The following is a 27,618-nucleotide window of genomic DNA, read 5'->3' on the forward strand; positions in this document are numbered from 1 at the left end:
ATCTTATGGGTGTAGAACGACATGAGGGCGAGTAATAAATGTCGATTTTTTTTTTTTTTGGGTGAACTAACCCTTTAACTTAATGATTCAATGATCAGTTGAACTGGAAAAATAAATAGCTTTTTGTATTTTTTATTGCAGGAAGACTTTGAAAGATTTAAAGGCTGCTCTAGAGAACAATTGGGACACATTTGACCTGGCAACACATGGTCTTGGTCCTGCCGTAATAAATGGCACTTTTTCATTGATAGATGCGTGTCTTAAGGAAAAGATGAGAGCACTGAAAAAAAAAGACTCCACAGATGAGTAAGGTTCCCCCACTTTTTTTTTACTTGTATTGTTTAAAACTTGTTTCTCGATGTTCAGCTGTACAAAAATTAAAAAAAAAAAATAATAATAAAACATTACAAGAATTGTGTTTTTTATTTTATTTTTTAAATCTTAATTACTTACAATTCATATCTGTTCCTTCAATTTGTTCTTATACAAAGTATCTGTACAACACTCATTGAAAAAAGACAGTAGCAGCAAGAGGAAAAACAAACAAACAAACAAAAAAACATTCTCGCTAGGCAAAGCAAATAGTGATTGTTTCATCAATGAAACATTTCTTATCTCTACAAGATCAAACACGTTTTTTCTTCTTTTTGACCATGTAGGGTACAGTGACTACATCTTTTGCTTTTTTGATCCTTTTACGATAACTATGAAGTGCAGTCACTTTTCTTTTTCTTGACAGTTTACTAAACTGTGAAAAAACTAACTTGTGTGCTCTTTCAACTAACCTGTACACTTCATTACCCTCACAAAATTTTTCTGATTTGCTCCACTCATGGAGATCTGTAAGCATGGCTTGCAGTGTAACTTGTTTTCTCTCACTGGACCTAAAGCAGTGTGAATCATCAGGTATGTTCTCAGATGATGTTGGGTATAGAATGTTGTGAACCAATATACATACACACACCACTCCATGGCTATTTGCAATGCATGTGCAAAATTTGGTCCCTTTACAACTCACAGTTTCTACACTGCCATCAGAGTGGTAGACAGTAAGGTTTTCATCGACCCTGAGGTAAGATTCACTGTCAACAATTTTTTTTGCTGCTTCTGCCCTAAGATCTCGAATTATAAGTCCTTGTTTCTCTGCAATGTTTTGTGAAAAAATTAAGTGTTTACACACACATCCACATTGGAATCTTTTGCAATCGCATTTGTGCATGACCAAGTCCACACTGTGACATTGTGTGCTTGTGTCGGGTGGAACCAAACACACTCCATTTTTATTTCCACTTTTGCACCCAGGCCTTTTGCAATCATAGAATGGGCGGCATTAGTGGTCTCTTCAGTGTTTGCTCCTTTGATTCGTCCAGTTTCTGTGAGGTCATCCAGGTAACTGAACAATGAAATAAAAGAACAAGTTAGGAAATGGTAAACTATTGTAAAAATGAAATGACTGAAAAAAGCCAATACCCTTAAACATTTGTATAGATTTTATAGGCTATAAAATAATTAAAGAAAAAAGGAAGCTGGGAGCTGACAGACCTTTTTACTGAATGATTTGTGCTAAGGAAAAGATCATGTCATAGACAATAGTGAATGTTTATTCAAGAGAGCTTCCTGTATCCAAACAAGCTGATAATGGCAACAGGTAATGGCCAGAGATAATCTAATTTGCAATATTATCACATGATTCTGTATGTCACATGATTTCTGTAATTGGCAATTACAATTTAGCACCATAATAAAAGTAATACATTGAACTATATATACAGCTAAATATATTTACCTGTAATATTTTTGGACATCTCCACACAGTAAGCGAAGAAGCTGATCAATCCTGCTATTCATTCTTCCCTTAAGGAACTGGTACTTCATTGTAAGAAAAAATCTATGTACAAAAGTTAAGAAACTTAAAATATCCTTAATGAATATTTGTCCTGGATATCATGTTATTTAAAGGTGCTCTAAGCGATCTCACGTGTTTTTAGGCCAAAAACATTTTTTGTCACATACAGCAAACATCTCCTCACTATCTGTTAGCTGTCCCCTGAACAACACTGTTAAAAAAACGTGGTCTCTGTAGTCGCCACAAGCTCCAAAAACGGACACAAAAACAAACTGGTGCAGCCTGTACCACGAAACAATAAACAGTGCCTCAGGCAATAACCGACAAGCAGCGTCAATACGCAAGCTATATTTTAAATGCACGTTCATGACTGTTTCAGGAAGCACAGAGGGGAGGGGTAGGAGGAGGAGGAGGGAGGGTCTAGCTAGCCTCTGTTTTGTTTGACAACACTTCGAACGTCAACAGGAAGTAACTCCGCTCAGGATCGCTTAGAGCACCTTTAAAATACGATTTTAGGGCATGATGTTATAATTTTAGTAGCTGACCTCTCTGCCTTGTTGTTGGTTTCGCTGTTATGGTGATAAAATGACCTGCCAAAATTGGACCATAAATCACCAAAACAAATCCACTGATTCTTGAGGTAGGTTGATACATGAGAACTACCAAGACATGTATCAAGCTCTTCACACTTTCTGGATGACATGCTGTTGAACTCTTCTTCCTGTAAAGAAAAAGACACAACATTGTAAAGTTATGCCACCTTAAGTTTACACACATTTAAAGGGGTAGTTCTCCCAAAATTGTAATTTTGTGTCACTCCAAACCTTTTTGACTATTTCCTCAGTAGAACACAATATTTTTTTTTTTTCATGCAATGAAACTTAATGGGATACAAAACATTTCTATATTCTATTGCGGAAAAAAAAAAAATCTTTTGAATTTGGATTTACATGAGGGTTAGTAAAGAAGGATTTGAATTTTTTTTGTGGGAACATTTTTAAAAGACAATTCATTAAAAAATAATACACAAACTTAACTAATCCCATTGAAATTTATAGTAAACAACTCAAGATTTATTTCCATGTACTGAAATGATTTCTAAAGAATGAAGTGATTTATGATATAAAAATATTACCGTTAAACAGGATTTCATTCCAACCATTGCTTGAATCACAAGATTCCGCTGATTCACTGGCAAGTTTCCTCCATCTCTTTTAACCATCCACCTATGTACAGCCTACAAAAACATTCAAAAGCTATAGTCATATAATGGCATTTGAATTATAATTGTATTTTTAAAATAAATAGGTCTGTAAATGAATAGGTCTTTTTCCAGTGCAAAAGATTTAATAAACCTACCTGGAGTACATGAAACCAGCAAAGAAGAACCTTGGCTGTTGGAAAAACTCTTCTTATGGCATTGAGTTCCTTAAGGTCACGGTCAATCATTATCGACCTACATGATAAGGAATTGAGAATTAATGAATATACGTCAACATCTTTAGAGTTTGTAAAAATGGACAGCTTTTGTAAAAAGGTAGTTTACAATGTGCGGTATTTAAGCAAGTGTTCCATCCAATAGTAATGTTTGTACATAGAAATACCTCAATACATCAGCACACTTTGCTGCCAAACTACTACTGACTCTACTATGTTTTTAACTTCTTACCTGGGAAGAAATCCAGGGTTGTGATTTGCGAGCTTTTCCAAGCAGAGAGCAAGTATGTCCGCTGATTCCTCACTAATAATAAAGTAAGCAAATGGGACTGCTCTTCCAATACTGTTGGTCAAAAGAAGAGCATAAAATGCATAACCATATGATGTCATGGCTTTGTAAGTAGCGTCCATGAATACCATGGTATGGGGATGTTCTCTAAGTATATCCTTTTGCCAGGGTGTCTGCACTACAATTATAAGTGGTTGATTTTCACTCAAAGGCTGGTAGTAACAAATGTGTTCCTGCAGCTCCGATGTGATCAGCTTGTCCACACTAATGCAGTCTTTCGCATCAGGAAAACTAAGAGCATTATTGGTCTTCTTGATCAATCGTATATCTTCAGGTGTAACGTAATATCGCCGATTATATTTGTCCATATGTCCATGACGTTCTGCCCAGTCCACGGATTTTAAAAGTGTTTCTGAAATTGACAGTCCTTGACCAAGCCACATTTCAATGAAGGTCAATAACTCTGGATCAATGAGATTTTTTATGCCCTCTTCTTTCATGCACACATCATGTCCGTTGTGTTGAAGCATTTTGTTGACCACAGCACCTGTAAAACTACCATCTTTGATTATTTTAAATGACACATAAGCTTTGCAGGAATTAGCTCTTGTCTTTGTAGGTTCTCCTTTGCTTTTCCCACTTGCTTTGGTCGATCTTTCACATGAAAAGTAAAAGTAGTCTTTATGAGTAGACACAGGGGACTTGAAGGTGCTTTTGGTTTCCTCCTCCAGTTTCTTAATGTAACCCTTCATGAAATCAGTCTCCTCGCCAGAAAAAGGTATGACCTCTTGAATGACTCTAGCATCCCTTACTTTCTTTAACTTTCGCCTTATCCCCTCAAGCCAAATATTCTCCATTTGCCTAGAAAAAAAACAACAAATAAAATGGTTATAAAAGCACTAGCACTACTCAGTACTACATTTGCAGAGAGCAGCATATAATACACTAAAATAACACAGTAATATGAATCTATTGAGTATTGAAGCCCTGAGAGCAGCACATAATACACTAAAAAATAACAGTAATATGAATATTGAGTACTCCTTCCCTGAGAGCAGCGCATAGTTGAGTAAAATAACAGTAATATGAATGAGTACTCCTGCCCTGAGAGCAGCACATAATACACAAAAAATAACAGTAATATGAATATTGAGTACTATTGAGCATAGGCTAAATATAACAGCGATATGAAACCACTGAATATTAAAAATAACATCGATATGAATCTATTGAATACTTCTGCCCCGAGAGCAGCATAGACTAAAAATAACAGAAATATGAAACAACTGAAAATTAAAAAAAAAAAAAACATCGATATGAATCTATTGAATACTTCTGCCCCAAGAGCAGCACAGACTAAAAATAACAGCGATATGAAACCACTGAATATTCAAAATAACATCGATATGAATCTATTGAATACTTCTGCCCCGAGAGCAGCATAGACTAAAAATAATAGCGATATGAATATTAAAAATAACATCGATATGAATCTATTGAATACTTCTGCCCCAAGAGCATCATAGACTAAAAATAAGAGCGATATGAATATTAAAAATAACATCGATATGAATCTATTGAATACTTCTGCCCGGAGAGCAGCATAGACTAAAAATAACAGCGATATGAAACCACTGAATATTAAAAATAAAAGCGATAAGAATCTATTGAATACTTCTGCCCCGAGAGCAGCATAGACTAAAAATAAGAGAAATATGAAACAACTGAAAATTAAAAATAACATCGATATGAATCTATTGAATACTTCTGCCCCTAGAGCAGCATAGACTAAAAATAAGAGCGATATGAAACCACTGAATATTAAAAATAACATCGATATGAATCTATTGAATACTTCTGCCCTGAGAGCAGCATAGACTAAAAATAACAACGATATGAAACCACTGAATATTAAAAATAACAGAAATATGAATCTATTGAATACTTCTGCCCCGAGAGCAGCAAAGACTAAAAAGAACAGAAATATGAAACCATTAAATATTTAAAAATAAAATCGATACGAATTTATTGAATACTTCTACCCCGAGAGCAGCATAGACTAAAAATAACAGAAATATGAAACAACTGAAAATTAAAAATAACATCGATATGAATCTATTGAATACTTCTGCCCCGAGAGCAGCATAGACTAAAAAGAACAGAAATATGAAACCATTAAATATTTAAAAATAAAATCGATAAGAATTTATTGAATACTTCTACCCCGAGAGCAGCATAGACTAAAAATAACAGAAATATGAAACAACTGAATATTCAAAATAACATCGATATGAATCTATTGAATACTTCTGCCCCGAGAGCAGCATAGACTAAAAATAATAGCGATATGAATATTAAAAATAACATCGATATGAATCTATTGAATACTTCTGCCCCAAGAGCATCATAGACTAAAAATAAGAGCGATATGAATATTAAAAATAACATCGATATGAATCTATTGAATACTTCTGCCCCAAGAGCATCATAGACTAAAAATAATAGCGATATGAATATTAAAAATAACATCGATATGAATCTATTGAATACTTCTGCCCCAAGAGCATCATAGACTAAAAATAAGAGCGATATGAATATTAAAAATAACATCGATATGAATCTATTGAATACTTCTGCCCGGAGAGCAGCATAGACTAAAAATAACAGCGATATGAAACCACTGAATATTAAAAATAAAAGCGATAAGAATCTATTGAATACTTCTGCCCCGAGAGCAGCATAGACTAAAAATAAGAGAAATATGAAACAACTGAAAATTAAAAATAACATCGATATGAATCTATTGAATACTTCTGCCCCTAGAGCAGCATAGACTAAAAATAAGAGCGATATGAAACCACTGAATATTAAAAATAACATCGATATGAATCTATTGAATACTTCTGCCCTGAGAGCAGCATAGACTAAAAATAACAGAAATATGAAACAACTGAAAATTAAAAATAACATCGATATGAATCTATTGAATACTTCTGCCCTGAGAGCAGCATAGACTAAAAATAACAACGATATGAAACCACTGAATATTAAAAATAACATCGATATGAATCTATTGAATACTTCTGCCCCGAGAGCAGCAAAGACTAAAAATAACAGAAATATGAAACAACTGAAAATTAAAAATAACATCGATATGAATCTATTGAATACTTCTGCCCCGAGAGCAGCATAGACTAAAAAGAACAGAAATATGAAACCATTAAATATTTAAAAATAAAATCGATACGAATTTATTGAATACTTCTACCCCGAGAGCAGCATAGACTAAAAATAACAGAAATATGAAACAACTGAAAATTAAAAATAACATCGATATGAATCTATTGAATACTTCTGCCCCGAGAGCAGCATAGACTAAAAAGAACAGAAATATGAAACCATTAAATATTTAAAAATAAAATCGATACGAATTTATTGAATACTTCTACCCCGAGAGCAGCATAGACTAAAAATAACAGAAATATGAAACAACTGAAAATTAAAAATAACATCGATATGAATCTATTGAATACTTCTGCCCCGAGAGCAGCATAGACTAAAAAGAACAGAAATATGAAACCATTAAATATTTAAAAATAAAATCGATACGAATTTATTGAATACTTCTACCCCGAGAGCAGCATAGACTAAAAATAACAGAAATATGAAACAACTGAAAATTAAAAATAACATCGATATGAATCTATTGAATACTTCTGCCCCGAGAGCAGCATAGACTAAAAAGAACAGAAATATGAAACCATTAAATATTTAAAAATAAAATCGATAAGAATTTATTGAATACTTCTACCCCGAGAGCAGCATAGACTAAAAATAATAGCGATATGAATATTAAAAATAACATCGATATGAATCTATTGAATACTTCTGCCCCAAGAGCATCATAGACTAAAAATAAGAGCGATATGAATATTAAAAATAACATCGATATGAATCTATTGAATACTTCTGCCCCAAGAGCATCATAGACTAAAAATAATAGCGATATGAATATTAAAAATAACATCGATATGAATCTATTGAATACTTCTGCCCCAAGAGCATCATAGACTAAAAATAAGAGCGATATGAATATCAAAAATAACATCGATATGAATCTATTGAATACTTCTGCCCGGAGAGCAGCATAGACTAAAAATAACAGCGATATGAAACCACTGAATATTAAAAATAAAAGCGATAAGAATCTATTGAATACTTCTGCCCCGAGAGCAGCATAGACTAAAAATAAGAGAAATATGAAACAACTGAAAATTAAAAATAACATCGATATGAATCTATTGAATACTTCTGCCCCTAGAGCAGCATAGACTAAAAATAAGAGCGATATGAAACCACTGAATATTAAAAATAACATCGATATGAATCTATTGAATACTTCTGCCCTGAGAGCAGCATAGACTAAAAATAAGAGAAATATGAAACAACTGAAAATTAAAAATAACATCGATATGAATCTATTGAATACTTCTGCCCTGAGAGCAGCATAGACTAAAAATAACAACGATATGAAACCACTGAATATTAAAAATAACAGAAATATGAATCTATTGAATACTTCTGCCCCGAGAGCAGCAAAGACTAAAAAGAACAGAAATATGAAACCATTAAATATTTAAAAATAAAATCGATACGAATTTATTGAATACTTCTACCCCGAGAGCAGCATAGACTAAAAAGAACAGAAATATGAAATTGTTAATTATTTAAAAATAAAATCGATACGGATATATTGAATACTTCTAACCCGAGAGCAGCATAGACTAAAAAGAACAGAAATATGAAACCACTGAATATTAAAAATAACAGCGATATGAATCTATTGAATATTTCTGCCCCGAAAGCAGCATAGACTAAAAATAAGAGCGATATGAATATTAAAACTAACATCGATATAAATCTATTGAATACTTCTGCCCCAAGAGCATCATAGACTAAAAATAACAGCGATATGAAGTACGTTGGTCCCACTTGCAATGCTAGGGCGGGGGATGTATACATTTGAAGGTGGCTTGAACGAATTATGTGATCGCATATATCGGCTTCACAGACAGCGGGGTAGGTTAGCACTGGAAAACCATGTTTTACCATAGTTATCCAATTAAGTTAACAGCTTTGGCGCTGTGAACTGAAAAAGTCAAATCAAAATACGATCGGATGTTTAGACGAGGATTATTATTTTTGTGCACTTTCAATGTTCCCTTAATTATCTTAGTAGCCTACACTTAGAGGCTGTTTATGTTTTTTTTTTTTTAACAATATATCGTAAATTTACTTACCTTACAATATATGTGATATCCCACTCCAACGAACAGTCGATTACAACGGATCTTCCCTCCAAATTTCCAAACGTCTAGACCCCGCCTCTGATTTAATTTCATTGGTTGAATCTTTCAACCAATCATTTTCTTTTCTGCCCTTAGAGCAACTTTGAGTAAGTAAAACTCCCACGAGCGGTTCTTACTTCTGGTGACTCGCTCTAAACGGTTCATTTGAATCAGTGAGTGGTAGACTCCAGAACAGCTGCAATCGGATCATTCTAATTCGTAAACGAATTGTTTGGTGTGATTCGCGATCCGATTTAAAAGTTTATTTTGAAAAGATTCAGTTCGTTCATGATGAATCAGACACCGCTTCTGCGTGTCGGAGCACATGATATTATAGGGAGTAACGATATGTTTTATGAAATGTAGTTAAGTAAAAAGTACGATTTTATGCTTTGGAATGTAGTGAAGTAAAAGTAAAAGTTGCTCAAAATAAAACTACTCCAGTAAAGTACAGATACTTGAAAAATGTACTTAAGTACAGTAACGAAGTAAAGCTACTCCGTTACTGTCCACCACTGGTTATTATTAATTATTAAGTGTCCATTCGCTTTCAAATAACTACGTAAGCTGACTAATTATACAGGCTTCCTAATTTCAAATGACTGTAGTTGACCCTAGTTTCCATACAATCGATAGGTTCCAGTGGACCCCAACATTCTTTTCTTTCAAATATGTTATACACGAGACAGGAATGCATGAAATGCATGCATTGAAACAACATGAGTGTGAGTAAACAATCCCAGATTTATGCTTTGGTGAACATGTTACCTACAATGAAAGTGCACAAATCAAACTCTGAGAAGTGTTTACCCCGAAATAAATGCAGGAGGAGATGCATTCAAATGGGCAAAAGAAAGTTTTGAAATAACTCGGTTTTTGTAGCCTTCATCATTAGAAAGATGCATTGACTTCCGGATGATCTCAACGGCGAGTGGGAACAGAGAATGTCAGAGCGGAGAGTTCTGCAGGCCTACTGACCTCACAGTTGTAGATGTGTTCTGTTTAATTGGCCAGGTGAGAGGCATCCACTCCACTTGCGCCGGCTTTCCGGGGGAACAGACGGCAGGAGTTCGGAAAGCTCTGAAATTAAACTTGACTGTCAGCCTAATTGGTCCCCTTCCTGTATTGTGCTGTTTGTGTCCTTTCTTCAGTTATGAGACTTGAAGTCTGTGGCCTCACCGCTGATGCTCTGGAGAGAGAGAGAGAGAGAGGCTGTGCTAATGAGACGCTTTTAAAATGTTTTTGAATAAAACACTCAGCATGTTGTTTGGATATTGAATAAATACAACTAATATGCCAACGGATTTGCATTCAGTCTCCATTTAGGCTCTTTGTTTTGCCATGACTTTGTTTTCGAGCCTCTCTCAGGAGAGAGTGCAGCCCTAGAGTATATTTATCTCTGTATTTTGTTTTTCCTCTGTTGAAAAGACAGGCTCGGGACAAACATACATTTTGATGCTGGACTGCTGGTATATAGCTGCATGGAGACTAGTGTAGCCGTGGTGTCAACTGTTCTTCCATCATTTAAACTTGTGTCATTCCAAACCTTTCTTTCATTTTGTAGAACACAAAAGATGTTTACCAATTCATGGCATACTAATCTTCTCCATTCAATGAAAAGTGAAGTGGGAAGGGGTCCTCTGGGCTTGTAAAATGACAAAAAGGCAGTGGTTTCAAATTGAAAGTATCATTGAAGCTTACTGAAAAAGCAGTGTTGTGCAACTTTATACAAGATTTACAAACTGATCAAGTAAAAATAACTATTCATACATATTTTTCCAATAAACTCTACTCAAAAGAACCCTAAAAAAAAAAAAAAAAAAAAAAATTCCCAAGAAAATGTTAAGCAATGCAACTGGTTCAACTAAGAAATATTTAAGAAATTTACTTTACAAACACTGAGGATCACTCTCAGCAGCTCTTAAATCCCATTAATGTTCTCATATGTCCAATTATTTATATTAATATATATGGTAAGTAGTGCCTTTCGGTTGAGATATAAGTCATAATGGGGACTAATTATAATTATGAGTTGTCAGATGTTAAATCACACTGAAATTAAAACATCATAAAATAGGCTGTCTAAAGCATAGACTCCATTCCCACCATATCTCAAACAGTCTTTAAGAGTCCCGGTGAGCTAAAAGTCTAAATCTGTCCACCAGTATATACAATCCCCAAAAAAAAAAAAAAAAAAAAAAAAAAAAAACCTACACAGTATATATATATATAACAGAACAAAAACAGAACAAAGGTCATATATAAATATAGGCCCTTTGGTGCCCTGACTTTTGTTCTTTTTTCACATGGCAGGTACATTGTGTATATTAGACTTGCATAAAATGATATACAATCCAAACAAAGTCCTATATACATAAAAATCTAAATATAAAGTGGTTAAAACACATCTTATGTGATGATGTTGCAATGCTGCAATTGTTCTATACATTCTCCAAAATAAATCCTTTTTTGTTCCATGAAAGAATGTGAAACTGGTTTAAAATGAATAAATGATATCCATTCTTTATTCAACTCTCTGTAACTCACCTTGATCTTTTCAGCGAGGTCTGTAAGCATAACATGTTGCTTGTTTTATCCGTCTGAACTGACGTGCCCCCATTGTTTTGTGTGACAGTGTTGGGAGGTCTGGAGTCTCGTGGGGTGCTGAGGAAGATCAGCGATATGTTGGAGATAATCATGAAGAGGATCGACACCCTATCAAAAATGAGCAACAGCAGCGAGTCCCACAGACTGGAGGAGCTGAGCTCTGCTCTCCACAGGTGCGGACTCACATTCATGATTACAGCACAGCAGCGCTGACATTCTTCAAGTCAGGTGTCACTTGCTGCCTTCAAGTCACGTAGGGATAATCGTATTTACAAGATGAATGCACACGAACGGCGCCACAACGTTTTAATTTCCAGTTACCTGCATGTTTATCTTTGTGCTGTTAACGCATGGTTCAACTGCAGATGCAGTTCATCGCGGCTTGAGGACAAATGAATCAAGTCTGTGAGACTAAAATGTAACCAAATGAGGTTTTGCATCAGCTAATGAACAAAGTTTTCATTTCTTACTCGATACGCTACGTTGATTTGGTTTCATTTTTACAGGTGTGTTTTCCAAGAGCTCTTTCGTTATGTAAAAACTGGTTTGCATATATTTTGTGTGTGTGACGAGGAAAAGTGATAAGTCTCGCCAGGAAACATTAGCATAGCTGTTGGATAATGAAGTAACCGGCCGGCATGACCGAAACACGTCTGTCATCATTTGCTGTGGCTGCACGAGTTATGAAAAATAATACAGAGATAAAAATAAACTGATAAAACATAAAGATTACTCTTGACCCTCACAAAGAGGCTCAGTGCATCCGTTTTATTCAGGCCACAGCACTTGAACACCCATCACGCCGCAGTGACAGGTTCAGAGTTTGCGAGTGGGAAGTTCCCAATAGGTCTTGAAGGCGGCAGCTGTCGGGATGTTTCAGACACAGTCAACCTCTCGCCGATGAGTTAGTTAAGACACTTCCCGGAGTTTCCAGCTGTCTCCATGGAAACAGATGTCTGTCACGTCAGAAGTTCAAACGGGCTCTGGTGCCACGGCTTTGCTTTGTGATTTCTCCAGACATCAACAAATCTTACAGGATAAGAACACCCACACACCCCATCTCTACAATCTTTGTTGTGAATTAAAGTGTGGTGTCAACTTTCTATCTCTTCTGTTCCGCTAAAAAAGTAATCAATGGTAGTGATAGTTTAAAGCTAAAGGATGCTGTTCTTGCACTGCTGGTGTCACAGATGAAACTGCAAAAATAACTAAACTGTCAAAGTATTGATGCTTACACATATGAAACCTGGTAAATTACCGCAAAATTCTTACACTGACTTTTTTGCGAAATACACAAATGCTTTACTTTTTTTTTTTTTTTTTTTTTTACAGCCAAAATATTATTCTCACATCAGTATCAAATTACCAATAAACTCCATGATGTCAATCAACATAAATGACCTCTTTTGAGTATGATCAACTTTTTATCCGATAGCACATTTACAGAATAAATTCCTCTATATGCATCGAAAAAGTCATGTGACTTTGCACTATGAGACAGGATAACTTGACTAGCATCGGACCGATCTCATCAAAGTCTATTGTCAGTGTATTTCTGTATAATTGTCACACACGACTGCGTTTCCAAACAGTAGCATCCACCTCCAAAAACACTGACAGCATTTATTGTGTTACATTTGCTCGCTCTGAGGTGCAAATAATTTATATCACATATTAAAACTATTCTATTTAGTGTGGCTTCTCCTTTATTCTTAGTGTTATTCAGTGCCACAGTTTACCAGGAAGTGACGATGGATGGAAATGGTGCTTTATTCACATATGTTTTATGGGATTTTCCAGTTTTGCGCATAAGTTTAATTCAGATCTTTGGATGAAAACCTAGCTACTGTTGAATGGAAAATAAGTGAGGTTAAAGCAGAAAGACACTCTATACAAAGATGTCTGTCAAGTGCATGCTTATAAAAAAAAAAAATAATAATTATACAACTATTTAAATTATCACTATAAACGGAGTCATCACTGTTAAAACCATTTAATTGGCCCAAATCAGATTTCTTACATCAGTTAAGTCAAGTCTAGCTTTATTATCGTTTCGGAACTGGAACGGAATTGCATTTGTTGACTATGGTACTATATAATTAAACATGTAAACACAAAACAACAGAAGTAATAAACAAGTACTTAACCTATATTGTGCAAAAGGGGTATTTTAGGGTAAGAAGTGTATAGTGCATAATCTAATGTTTGGTTCGTTATAATGGAAATTTACTAGTAACAGTTTTGCTTTGGTCAGGAAAGGTATATTAGCATCGTAAATATAAATCCAATGCCTTTTAGTTATGTGTCAATTTAAAGAGCCTTCTTTCACAATAAGGTTATTGGTTTTGACTTGAGTTACTGTAAAATAAAGTTGAGCTGAGCGTAAAATGTCGATATGTCGAGCAGGTTTTAGTAGCCAGAAGCTGCAGCCATATCTAAGTCAAATCCAAGTCTTGTAGACTGGACAGAATGGAATCAGATGACATTTGTAATAACATCAATATGGTTAAAATCCCATTAAAAAAGGTTTTTGGACATCTATCTCAATGTGAATTATATAAAATCAGATACTGGGGTTGTTGTTGTTGTTGTTGTGTGTGTGTGTGTGTGTGTGTAGTATGCATATACTGTACTGTCATATATAATGTGCAGTCTACAGTCATGCCAGATCTCATTTTAATCCACCCTTTCACCATGTAGTTAACTATGTGCCATTTGCTATATACTGTAGAAAATAGTGAATGAGTGGGCATGCACATGAAGATGTAAAATACTGCAATGCCTCAGGAGCTTTGCACTTTGATTTGTTGCAGGAGAAAGTTTCTGGGCATCATATTATTTCCAAAGCAATTATAACAGTAACCAATGTAGATATTACGGATATTATTGACTACTCCGAAATACAGTACAGATAGATTTGGATGTAGTACCAGCGAAGCCTTAGAACTTCTGTTTTTGAAATGTGTCTGTGGGACGGAAAAATAACAACTGACGTTCTTTCTAAAGCTGATTGGATTGGTGTGGATGAAAGACCACAGGAGGTAAAAAGCTCTGACAGTATCTAAAAAAAGAAATCTCCGTAGTGCAGAGATCGCGGAAGTCAAACATGCATGTGACAGCTCCGCCTGAACACTTTACTGTCTTTGGGTGTGAATTCAGAAAGGTCAGGGTTCAGATGGCGTGTATTTTGGAGCGTTGAGCTTTGTGCCATGCGGAGGTGACATTTATTGGGAGTGACAGAGTTGCTCACAGAGGGGGGCTGTTTGCTTCAGCGTGTTGCTGATGTAGCTGCGGGGCACGGGGTTGCAGGCGGTTCATGTGAGCTGCATTATAAAGAAATCAAGCTCTTGGTGTGAAACAAAGATGACAGTACGTTCCATAAGCTCGCTGAAAGACATTTTCCTGTCTCTATGAAAGAGGTTTTTCAAGTCACTCGAGATACCTGAAATAAAACCTATCGAGGCTTTATTGAAATGCTTTCAGATGCAAGAGAAAAATATAGTCAAAGTTAACTTGAATTGTACAAACTTGTACAGAGACAACAGTGACAGTGTCTTTTTTTATTTGCATACAAGCAAAGTTTTAGGACTTTTTAAAATAGCTAAAGTTATAGTGCAATGGAAAAGTAAATTGAAGTAAACTAGAACTAGTTAACTACATGAAGTTTACTAATTAAATAAGCAAAATGCATAAGCATGTGAACTCAGCTTTGAAGAAAAATGAAAAAAATATAATTTTGACCTATACACTTAATGTTTGGCTATTGCTACAAATATACCCATGCTACTCATGTCATTCTTATAATCAATACATAATAAGGACACATAAAACACATTTGAAAATATTGAACAACATGATTAAAACTTTCCAAAGCTGTGTTAATGTTCCCTTTAAAAAGTAAAACAGGGCGCACTCTTTGTTTTAAATAAAAATAAACCCTCGGGACAATTAAACGATGCAATGTTTCCTTTCATTTGAACCCAGCTTTTTAATCTTTTAGATAATTTTGATGCTTGTCAACATCAAGGGAATTAAGTTGCTAGCGACTTAATTGCTCTACCATGTTTTCTCTCTCAGGGCCAAGCCTAAACATGCCGCATGTCAATTTCATTATCTCTCTACATGAATGGTGTCAGTGCAGGATTTTATGCTCCAAGCATATTTCAAACAATTAGCATGTCCAATGGGTAATCGCACCATTCAAGCATGTTGCAGTTCAGTTCAATAATGAATAGAAAGACTTGCTTCAGTAGAGGTGCTTCAGACTCTTGTTTCTTATTTCTCAAGGCTGTAGTATGTGTAGGTGCGTTTTAATTTAAATTACACACACACAATTATCCATTAATATTTTTTCATATCCATTAGGCAGAGTTACTGTAAGATTTGCTTCATTTCCATATTGCATATTTAATCCATCTTTTCTCATCCTCATGTTGTTCTAAACTCTTATTTTCTTCTTTGGAACACAAAATGAGATGTTAGGCGAAATGTCTGTTCTGATTCTTTCCAAAAGCAGAATCATTAAAGTATTTATTTAGCCCTAGCAAACTAATAGCTGTTTTCCGCACATCATTTCTCTCTCTTACTCCTGTTCACTTTTCCAGATTCCAGCCGGTGGGTCTGGTGGAGCGAATCCAGGCCATCGCTCAGAATGTGTCTGACATGGCTGTACGATTGGAGCAGATTCTGAAGAATACGAACATCCCCGCCAGAGGTGAAACTATCATTTATGTTTGGGTGGCAAGGAATTAACATTTCCTTGTTGCAAGGGATATTGTAATGTATAGATATAACCAGATAGGAATTAGCAAACACATTAAATGGAAGACAACTGGAGACTAATATTTAACCATCCTGCTTTTTTACAGAGTAAATAAAGGTCGTACACTAGTCTCCTCTTGAGTTTCAGAAGAGATTGATCAATGATATTTCAAACTATTTGATAAGATACCTTTATCTCCAATCAGAAAGCTTAAATGATCTGAGCTATGATAGCCATATGTATTTTATATTTCCCAATTCTTCCATTATTTATAATGTACTAGCAAGTGTTACATTGTGTCTATAATTAAGTCTGTAAGGTCCTTGGAGAGCTACACATAACACACAAGATTTAATAACTCATCAGAAACTACAATTTTAGTCTCTTAGTGAGCCAAAATCATTGAAATGCACTGTTTAAAATTAGACATGGAGAGGTCTGGGCTCGGTTCCATTTTTCCGGGACAGCACATTCGCTCTTTATTATTTAATGCACCTTGATTGGACTCGATTGCTATAATGCCAATCATCTTTTGCCACTATTTGTACAGCAAGTGCCTATGTAGGGTTTGATGTCTCTATAGTTTGCCAACAATAGTTTGGTGGAATTCCAGCAGGTTTTTAGCGAGCATATGTGCAAGCTGTGTGGGAGGTTTATTTAAACTATTAATGTAAGACAAACACAATTCTTACTTACATTCTGCCATTTGAGTAGCTCTGCTCATACTCCTCTGACTTTATGAGAACTTTTATGTTGAAAAAGAGTATTTTGTGTGCTATTTAAATAGTTTTAATGACATTTTGGACTTTTCCGATTACAGTTTATTTTGATCTAAAGTCAAACATTGTGTTCTTAGTTTCCAATGACCGTGCCTGTTCACAATGAATGTGAAACATGACAACAATCCCAGAAAATAAAAATTCTCCAAGAAAACAAGTTCTCATGATTAACTAACTATAACCGAAACTTTTGCCTCAATATACATCTAATGCACTGCTTATTAACAGTTAGTTTGGCTGTTGTTAAGTTTAGGTATGGGGTAGGGTTAAGGGATCTAAGATATGGTCATAAAGTCATAAAGAATACGACATTAATTTGTGCTTAACCAGTACTAATAAACACCTGCAGGGTAGTGATAAGCATCCTGATAAGAAACCAGTTAATAGTTAAAATGGGTCTCTCAATGTGTTGGTATGATTTTTTTTTTTTTTTATAAACTATAAATACTGTACTATAATTGGTAATATTGTCAAATGTTATTAGAAATGTTTTCAATTTGAATATACAGTGGTGATGTAGTATAGGGACAATTTCTCACTATTAACTAGTTGCTTAATAGCACGCCTATTATTAAAATTTTTGCCGTTTATTAATACTTATAAAGTACATATTCTGCATGACCACATTCTACATTCAGTCTTACCCAATGCCTCTAATTTACTAACTATTAATAAGCTGCAAATTAGGAGTTTATTGAGTCAAAACTCATAGTTAATGAACTGCTAAAAGCAAAGGTCGGACCTTAAAATAAAGTGTAAATGAAAATATTTTAAAATGTTATTCCTGTTATGGTAAAGCTGAATATTCAGTGACTTTACTCCAGCCTTCAGTGTCATGTGATCCTTCAGAAATCATACTATGCTAATACTGTAAATATATAATAAACTTTTCTGATTATTATCAATGTCCACAAATTATTGAGCAGCGAAAAAAAAAAATCAACATTAATATTAATAATAATAATAATAATAATAATAATAATAATAATAATAATAATAATAATAATAATAATAATCATTTAGAATAACTGAACACCATACTTAAAATTAAATCCATTTTTTTTAGCTGGTGAGAATAATTTTTATAATTTTGTTCTAATAGTTCTAATCCACCACTGTATTTTCTTTTAAAGATATATGAAACTGCAAACAAAAGAGATTTCAATAGGCATTTATAATCTTGAGTAAATAAGTGCAGAATGTGGAGGAGAATCTCTTAAATCAATGTTTCATCTGTGTACAGAACGCATGGAGTTGCTGGATGTCTTCTCATTGAAAAGTTCAAGGATGTTTTTCAGCTGCTTAGTATCTTTTCATAATCAAGCAGAATGGCCCATAATTCCTTTCTCTGTGAGCAAGCTTGATGGATCAGAAGTAGCCTGTTGTACAAAGAACAACCTCTTTCTCCGTTAATTAGGCTGACTGGGACCAGCTACCAGTGAGAAATGGGGGTTTATTAATCAAGGCGAGGGGATGTTTGCAATTTTCTGTTCATGTTTTCAACCAAATGGAACACAAAGCAGTACAGAGCTCTTAACAAAGCCCAGAGCGAGCATTACACAGGCAACTAAGAGATACGAGGGCAAGAGGCCGCTTTCATAATGCTTAATAAAGAAAAGTTGAGGAGATGGAAGACACAGAGGGCTTTCCTAAAGCCTCATTAAATTCGAGAGCGTTTGGATCCCACTGGTGATCCACACTCAGGACACTGTTCTGTGGAAGAGTGCCGTCAGTCTGTGACTCCCTGTCCTCTTCATCTACAGGCCGAGATGGAGTTACAGGCCAGTGCGACGTCCCGAAGGATCCCAGGTACCCGGATTGCGCTAGTAAAGTTGATGTGAGTTAACAGAGATAAAAAAAATAAAAAATAAAAAAAAACTCTCAGACCCCTTTATGCCTCGTCTTTTTATTTCTTGTTTGCCTTAGATAAAAATAAATTGGTGGAAGCAAACACTGGCACCCAACGAATGGAGTGTTTTCACAGCTCTTTCATTGATTGATGATGTTGTTGTTTTTTTTTTTTTTTTTTGATTATGTCTCTTTCCTGTGTTTGTTCAAGTTAAGTTTTTCCTCTCTCTCTCTTTTTTTTTCTCGAATCAGGCCTTCCAAGACAATTTACCAAAATGTGCTCAGACTTTAAGCCAAGTATAACAAGTGTTACTATCAGCTAATGTTAGCAATAGGCTTTAAAAAATTTAAAGTAATATAAATGGTTAATTCATTCGAAGAGGCGCGGCTTTGAACAGTGTTTTTGCAGGGAGAGTGGAAAGCATGTTTTCAAAGCTAGCTTGCTATTGCTAGCCTCTTCAAAATCACCCATGCTACCTTTAAGACACCAAATAAAAAAATAATAAAACATTGAGATCACTCGGTTGCTTTGTTTTATATTTCTAGCAGACTAGTGACGTCTGTATTGTAAATATTGGGTACGTCAACTGGAATCTGGATTGCGTTCATGGTAACTGAAGTGATTTTGGATGGAGTCTTATGGTCCTTTCACTCCAGTGTGAATATTCAGTGCAAGAAAGATGCAAAAAAAAAAAAAAAAGTAAAATAAATAATACACTTTTTTATTTTATGGTGAACATCTCATATCAGAGCTTTTGGTGGCAACTTAAATCTGCCGTTTTATTTGTATTTCACGCTTTTAAGCACAATCCTGCAAATTACTTATGAAATAAAATGATTGCAGTTCATGAGCTCTTTAGTTTTCATGAACTTCATGCGTAACCTGCGGTAAACAAGTTGTTTACATAAAATACTCCGCAATCATTCACACGTTTGCCCTTTCAGAGACACACTGTTTATCCTCATTAGTCTCTATTTTGCAAATATTTACACTTACCTACATGGACATTCTTCTAGCACACATTTTACATTTGCATATTTCCCCCATTGCATTAAGTGAGTTTTTATGAAACAAAATCTTGGGCTGTCAAAAGTGTAAAAATACTTATCATGCATTTAATGATTTGTATTGTAGTTAATGCATACAGGGTATTTATTAAGAATGAATTGCTCCCTCTGAAAGCTGTTTATTTGCATGTACTGTCAACGCTGCTTTAGCCCCTGATTCTCTAAATTAATTATGCAGATCAGGCAACAGCTCAAAAAAGCCCTGAGAATCTGTGTTGAGTGCATTTTACACAGAGCAGATCTCACAACTGCCTCTGAGTGCTGTATTGATATATTATGGAGGTAGACCACCACATCCTGACTTATTTTTCTTGAAACTACCAATCTTTATATATATATATATATATATATATATATATATATATATATATATATATATATATATATATATATATATATATATATATATATATGTATATATAATTGGCAATTCATTAAACTTACATCCATTACTCTTATACTTCTAATAAAATGTATGAGCACTATGTGATATACATAAGAAACCATAAAGGAGTATTTTTCAGCACCAGTGTCCAGCAATAACAGTTTATTATTATTTACATATTTCTCAAAATGAATGTAAACACTGAACTTTATGAAACAATAATTAAATAATACATCAAATAGACTTTATGGACTTTATCTCACTTTACTTACTGATGTTTTTGCTGCTAACCTTCACTAATAAATTCAACAATAAAAAATATGCATGTTTTTATTCACATTTGGCCTAAAAGGACTGATAGTACACTCTGTTCAATCAGTCACTCAGGTTTGGATTGATTCAAATAAGTATGACGCCATCCATCATCCATGTGAAGTGACTGTTGCATGAGAGATTCTGTAAATGTTTGTTCAGCAGTCCCATACAAATCCTGAAAGCAGCTAAATCAAACAAAGCATATACATTTGTGTTTATATATATATATATATATATATATATATATATATATATATATATATATATATATATATATATATATATATATATATATATTATTATTATTTTTTTTTATCAGCTGGGTATGAAATCAATTTCAGAGTTCAGTTTGCTAGGCTCTTGTAAAGGTTTGCTGAGGCATTAAGGTGAGGACTGAACTCAATACATAAATAAGACCCTTTGACATGTCAATGTCGTGTTGCATTTCTCTTGGCTGGTCAGTAAACGTGTGTCGTTACAGCAAACACACTTTGGTATGATCATGCTGAATTTATGACACTTTCAGAAAATGATCGTTGGCTGTCTTTGGACCTCTCTCATGATCATGACATGATTCCCCTGAAAAACAGCCCTATAACATTATTCCTCTTCCTCCGTACATTACATTTGGTACAATAGGCATATAACATTCTCCAGGCATGAGTCAAAAACCCAGACTGCACATCAGACAGTGAAGCGTGATTTATCATGCCACAGAATAAGTTTCCACTGCTCCAGAATCCAGTGCTGGCATGCTTTACACCAATAGTGTCCAGTCCTGTTCTTGGAGAGCCACTGTGCTGCAGGGCTTAGCTGAAACCCTTATTAAACACACCTGAATAATCAAATAATCAAAAAGTCCTCCGACTCTTCTAGTAAAGTGTATTGTGGCTAAAATCTGCAGCACTTTGGTCTTCATTATTAATGAAAACTGTTAATTTGATGGTTCACATTACACTCTGTTCAGGTAACACTCCTATCATTAAAATGATAAATTAGTAACAACTTTTAACTGTTACTCATCTCTTAATTTTCTAGTGGATGAGAGCCAGGTGGACATCGGACCCTTGCTACTCCTTTTATGGAGTAGATGGCTCCGACTGCTCTTTCCTCGTCTACCTTAGTGAAGTGGAGTGGTTCTGCCCCCCACTGGCCTGGAAGAATCAAAGCAGTCATCCCACATCAAGCAGCCTGCCGAAAAGACAGGTGAGTTCCTGAAGGAGTCAATAATCCCTTCCTCTAATTCATGGCTACAGAGTGATGTAGGAGCTAGTTAAGTGTGATTATGGCGCAGATCGCATGGCTCTTTTCCAAAACCCAGTGAGTTGCATACATAGGCAGCATTGCAGATATCTTTTAACAGGAAGGCAATCCTAGACATCCTATACATCATTCCAAATCCGGTTTCATTTTAGTCCGAATTCTGTAGAAACAAGGCAGGGCAGTGGGTTATAGAACAGAGACTGTGTGAGCAGTATGTGTGTTCTCACCCGGTTAGTTACTTTCACAGTGTGTTATTTCAAGTGAGAGAGTTCCAGCTGTTTAACTGTTATTCACAATGCCTCTAAGCTCTGCTAAGACTGAAATGAGATATCATTTTATTATTATTTTTTTCTTCCCTAAGGCATAAAGTACTCTAGCATTTTCCAGCCTAGCAAAATTACTTCTGTAAATTCCACAGAGCTATTACCAGTATGCGTCTGATCTCTTTTAGATATACAGGTACATCTCAGTGAATTAGAATGTCAAGGAAAAGTAAAAAAAAAAAAAAACATGTGAAATTTGTGTATTAAATAAATCCAATGAGCACAGACTGAAGTAGTTTAAGTCTTTGGTTCTCTTAATTGTGATGATTTTGGCACACATTTAACAAAAACACACCGATTTATTTGAAGTGTACTTCAAATCTTAAAGAGCCAGTAAGATGAAAATTCTATGCTTCCTATCACTGTTATAAGTCCTGTAAAAAAAATATCATTTTAAAATAACCTCGATTCTCAGAGATCCCCAAACGGTTCGCGCGAAGCTGTTCAAAAGATTCAGTTTCCTTAAACCCCGCCTTTCGGTAGCATACTGTGTTTTGATTGGTCAACTAACATAACCAGTTTGGATTGGTTGTTCCGCACACACCTCTACGGTAAACTATGCGTTAGCATCTGTTTGGGGTGAATTATGTCTTATTCCTCTCATCGCGAAGCAAACAGTAAAATAAAAAACTTGATCAGTCTCACTGCTTTTTCTTCTGTGTGGGTGTATTCAAGCCGCGTGCTTCAGTTTGAATCTGAATAGCGCGTTCAGCGCGGGGGCGTGGTCACATTAGATATGATGAAGGGAGACGTGAAAAACAGACATCGCGTTGTTTTCATATGGATTACTTTATCACAGAATATCTGTTAGCAGCACTTGTTTAGTTTTAAAGTAGACATGTGAAGCGTTCTATAGATATCTCTCTCATGTCTCTTCGTTGAGTATTCACGGAGTTACACTTCATTTTAATGACGTGTTTGTAAGTGAAGATCAGCACAGACAGCACACATACTGATAAGACGCTCGGGAGAAAACAAACACATAACTTCATAATCATACTTCGCGTTGTGATTTGGAGATGCTCGTTGTTCTAAATAAAATTGGTAATGAACCCTCTTTTATGGCCAAACGCTTTGAAAATCCTGCCTTGTATTCACCGAGATTAGAAAAGCAGTCATCAGTGAAATGTTGTGAACACAACAAAAGGGATTTGTTGTACTGCTCTGGTATTGTGGTAAACATGAACTTTAGCTATTGGTTATTCTGATTTTCATTCTTTGGCAGTGAAAATAAAACAAACTTGCCTTTACAATTAAAAACACACTGTCTCCTCGACATGATGCTATCACACCAACCAGAGCGTCTGTGTGTCTGTGTGTGGGGGGGTGGGGCAGGTGAGAGTTCCGTTTCTCCCAACACGGTAGGCGGAGATTATTATGCAAAGTGTTCCTAGTGACGTACATAGAGATGGGCAAAAGATTTTAAATCTATAACGACTCGTTTCAGCGATTCAGAGTCGACTCCTTACTTTGGAAGCCAATAACTTTATAAATCGTGTACTTTTTGGTTTAATTACTTTGCGCATTGTTTACACTGATGGACAGCTACATCATACACTGTAATACAGGTAATTTTTGATTTCCCATCTGTGTGGCTCTTTAAACGTTTAAACGTTTAAAAATGTAAAAAAGTATAATGTAACCTAATATTAAAGCAATACTCCACCCAAAAATTAAAACTTTGTCATTAATAACGTACCCCCCTGTCGTTTCCCCCACTCGTAAAAGCTTTGTTCTTCTTCGGAACACAATTGAAAATATTTTGGATGAAAACTTGGAGGCTTGTGACTGTCAAAAGGCTTGTGACTTGTGACTGTCATTAACTGCCAAATAAAATACATTGTCATGGTCCAGAAAAGTTTGAAAGACATCAGAATAGTCCATCTACCATTGTGGTTCAACCATAGCATTAAGAAGTGAGGAGGATACTTTTTGTATGCAAAGAAAACAAAAATAACGACTTTATTCAACAATTAATTTACTCTGTGTCTCTCACAACATCACCGTAGCACCAATTCTTTGCCTTTGTTTTCTAACTGTATCTCTTTCTATAGGCATATTTCCGCTCCGATCTGTCTCTACTGTTGGAGCGAGTCGGCTCGGGTAAAGAATCTCTAAGCTTCATGAGGAGGCGTATGCGCAGATTGGCTGCGCAGTGGGCTGCAGCTGCACGCAGACTTGACGAGCGACTGCGTGGTCAGTACAGAGAGCAGAAGAGGGTGAGCAGTCACACACTGTCTAAAGAAGGGGAATTAAGGGCACTATAGAATATAATGACGTTTCCTTGTAAAACAATGTCTTCCTTTGCACTATTTGGATGAGATTTTTTCATTTTCAATGTGTCATTTGAGTTATTAACAGAGGAAGTCTGTCCTGACATGTTCTGATTTCGACGCGACTGGGACTTCAAACCAGAAGTTTAGCTGCGCATATGATATTTGATGAAGGTCAAAATAAATAAGAAGCACAATTATATAGTGCAATCACAGATGTTGGTATAAGGATGAGATTGGATTTCTCAGAGGAACCAACAGAGTATGGGATTTACTCCACAATTTCTATAGAGCTTCCAGAAGAAAAACACAGCCGCAGATGCTTTGGATTGCATTGAAATCAAAAATAGGTCTGCAAAACAATAAATAAAAATAAATACATTTTTGAATAGGAACATACATACATATATATATATATATATATATATATATATAAGATTAGTAGTTGTAAATAATGTAGTAACAGTAATGTTTGTACCGTTCACTTTTTTCACGAAACAGTTAAGAATAAATCTTTACAGACTGATTATTTTCCCTTCCTGTCCTAGAGCCAAGCCTGAATGAAAAAGTGTGGATTAAATTAAATCAGTCTCACGGCGAGATACAGAGCAGATGCACACTCTCTGTTCTGTCACTTAGAGAAGTGGTTTTCTGTGAAGAGATTGACTGTGACCATGAGAAAGTTGTTTACTGTAGGTGACGTCTGCTGTTTATGAGTTTGACTGGTAAGTGTAGGATAATTGCTGGTGCTTGTGTATATGTTTGTGGTGGCTGGTTGCACATATTTCCCATGTGGTACTTTTTAATTATGGACTGTTTCTCTGTTGATTCATCTTTGTTCACAACATTCCGTTTGGTTGGTGCACTTTTGATGTCCCTATTGAGTCATTTAACATTCTGTAAAGCCAGTTTTGGTTGAATCGGCCTACAGCTATTAATGAACATAGATGACCAGATGACTGTGTTTTCCATCTGTAAGATGTGAATCTTAAGGAATCTAATTATTTTGGCTTAGAATTAATTCCAATTAATGATCTTGGATCCTTAATGACTCCACAAACTATTATATTGTATTTCATAAACTACAGAATTAAGTTCTAAAATAAAATATTTAGTATCAAAACTGTATTTTGTTGTATAATTGTAAATATGTCTAAATCATAACCTAAATCTATTACAACAAAAATATTTTTAATGCACAGGGGGCTCTTGTAGTACCAAATTATGGTAACAATTTACAATACGGTTTCATTTTTCAACATCATTTAATGGATTATCTTACATAAACTAAAATGTGCAATATGTTAGTTAATTAAATTGTTTTACAAGTTGTCAAATGTAAATAGTAAATGCTTTAAAAATGAGATAAACCTGTATTACATTAATCTATCTTGTTCATGTTCATCTAATGTTGTTAACTAATTTTAACCAATGTATTGTAAAACGTATTGTACCTAAATGATTAATTACTAAATTATTATGTGATTTATATGATTAATAATAATAATGATACAAATAAATATTAATTTGAAAATATATTATTTCTTTATAGTTAGTAATTATATATTAATAATATAGTATACCTATAATAATTTAACTTCTTTAAAGTACAAAAGAGTAATGCCCCTGGCAATCAAAATATAATTTACAACAACTAATTAATAGCAAAAATGTATATATTTTATTTATTAATGAAAACATTATATTTTAGACGAGAGAGAAAATAAAGTGGCTGAAGCAGCTCACCTAAACCAGTATTGATCATGCACCTGGCTTCTATTCCCATTTATCATTTTATCAGCAATTCATTTTCATTGAGAGTGATTTTATTGGAAAACCACAGATAGAGAAATTGAGTCCATGTCTGGACTCCAATATTCTATGATATTCCATCATTCAGTTTAAGTAGAAAAAAAAAAAGAAAATTCTGTTCACTATGTCTAAATATAATCGTCACTTGTCTGTAATTAAGTTATAAATCTGTAATAAATATTGCTTTAAATACATATGTTAAAGCAATGGCAGGAACAGACATATGACTGTTAGGGTAGCTTGTGATGCTGAAATAGTGTCAGTCCATGTCTTGTTTCAGAGAAAGTTTCATTTGTAGTACATCAACACACTAAGAAATGCATGTTACACACAAATATTTCAGAGGAGTCAGTGTGTCATCATCTCACGGGAAGCCATGCAACTATTTCAACTCTTTCATTATCACCTAGGATAAGACAAAGAGCTTCGTGAATCTTTCTGAAATACCTTGAAATATTTGAGAGTTGCATTTCACCTTTTTTTCTACATTCAGCGGCATTCACTCAATAAACCCTCGATGAAAATAGTAGTCCAACTGTAAGTTCAGTGAATGAACCGCTTTCCCCATTAAAACTATAAATACATCCTAATTGTTTTAGTCACCCACACACACACACACAAAACAAAAAGCATATGGTAGGTCTGTGATATTACAGAATTATACAATTTAATATCACATGGATGGTATATGCTAATATTGAGGGATGAATAGGTAGAAATAAGAATAAATGAAGATAAAGAAAACAAAAAAGCTAAATGTGGCCACAGTCTGCTGCCGATTAGTGATAATCATTAATTAGCCAATTAAACATTAAGAACGGTGACTGTATAATTTTCATTTCTTCAGACTCAGTGACATGTCTTGTGCGGCCAAACAAAAATGACAAGGCAACAATAATGTGGCTTCTACTGAAAATATACTGCACTTTTCGTGTGTTTCTGCCTCCTGAAAAATGCCATTAGTTTGTAGCAGCCCTTTTAGCCATTTTAACTTGCCAAATGAATAAATGTTAATGGTTGGACTGGAAATGTCAGTAGTGCGCTTGATCATTGAGAAGCCCTTCAGTCAGAACTCAATTTAGCACTCATCTTTACAGCCAACTTTGCTGTTCTCCACCATTCGGTTAGACTCATCAATGAATGATAGACCCTCCTGCTGCCAACAGATACGCATACAAAGTATACTGTTGCTGCATGAATAGGCATAAAGTATATAACTCTCTAAACAGATCAAGACAAGTGGAGCTGGTGGGTTAGAAAGAC

General features: G+C 34.9%; 2 protein-coding genes across 3 annotated transcripts in view; one reads left to right on the top strand and one right to left on the bottom strand.

Moving 5' to 3' along the window:
* Nucleotides 1–475: 475 nt before the first annotated feature.
* On the bottom strand, nucleotides 476–8,995 carry LOC113047444 (uncharacterized). Of its 2 annotated transcripts, XM_026208814.1 has the most exons (7): nucleotides 8,873–8,995; nucleotides 3,516–4,433; nucleotides 3,206–3,302; nucleotides 2,982–3,083; nucleotides 2,392–2,567; nucleotides 1,787–1,888; nucleotides 476–1,393 (listed from the first exon to the last, which is right to left on the bottom strand). In XM_026208814.1, the coding sequence occupies exons 2-7, from the start codon at nucleotides 4,427–4,429 to the stop codon at nucleotides 1,165–1,167; spliced, it is 1,620 nt and encodes a 539-aa protein (XP_026064599.1). In that variant the 5' UTR covers nucleotides 4,430–4,433; nucleotides 8,873–8,995; the 3' UTR covers nucleotides 476–1,164. The 2 variants fall into 2 exon arrangements, with proteins under 2 accessions (XP_026064599.1, XP_026064601.1); XM_026208816.1 differs by lacking the exon at nucleotides 8,873–8,995 and having other exon boundaries at nucleotides 3,516–4,698.
* Nucleotides 8,996–9,835: 840 nt separating this feature from the next.
* LOC113046545 (alpha-1,6-mannosylglycoprotein 6-beta-N-acetylglucosaminyltransferase B) overlaps nucleotides 9,836–27,618 on the top strand; it is an 85,264-nt gene continuing 67,481 nt past the window's right edge. The window contains exons 1-7 of the mRNA XM_026207358.1: nucleotides 9,836–9,934; nucleotides 11,482–11,485; nucleotides 11,556–11,700; nucleotides 16,132–16,241; nucleotides 18,832–18,905; nucleotides 21,723–21,890; nucleotides 24,325–24,489. Coding sequence (XP_026063143.1) covers nucleotides 9,836–9,934; nucleotides 11,482–11,485; nucleotides 11,556–11,700; nucleotides 16,132–16,241; nucleotides 18,832–18,905; nucleotides 21,723–21,890; nucleotides 24,325–24,489 — 765 coding nt within the window. The remainder of the gene's footprint in view (nucleotides 9,935–11,481; nucleotides 11,486–11,555; nucleotides 11,701–16,131; nucleotides 16,242–18,831; nucleotides 18,906–21,722; nucleotides 21,891–24,324; nucleotides 24,490–27,618) is intronic.

This window comes from Carassius auratus, chromosome 28, assembly GCF_003368295.1.
Source record: "Carassius auratus strain Wakin chromosome 28, ASM336829v1, whole genome shotgun sequence".
Taxonomy (NCBI): domain Eukaryota; kingdom Metazoa; phylum Chordata; class Actinopteri; order Cypriniformes; family Cyprinidae; genus Carassius; species Carassius auratus.

Coding starts and splice junctions, on each gene's coding strand:
- LOC113047444 (XM_026208814.1), bottom strand. CDS start 4,429: ATGGAGAATATTTGGCTTGAGGGGATAAGGCGAAAGTTAAAGAAAGTA. Junction 3,084..3,205: donor GCTGGTTTCATGTACTCCAG/GTAGGTTTATTA, acceptor ATGTTTTTGTAG/GCTGTACATAGGTGGATGGT. Junction 1,394..1,786: donor GATGTCCAAAAATATTACAG/GTAAATATATTT, acceptor TTCATTGTTCAG/TTACCTGGATGACCTCACAG.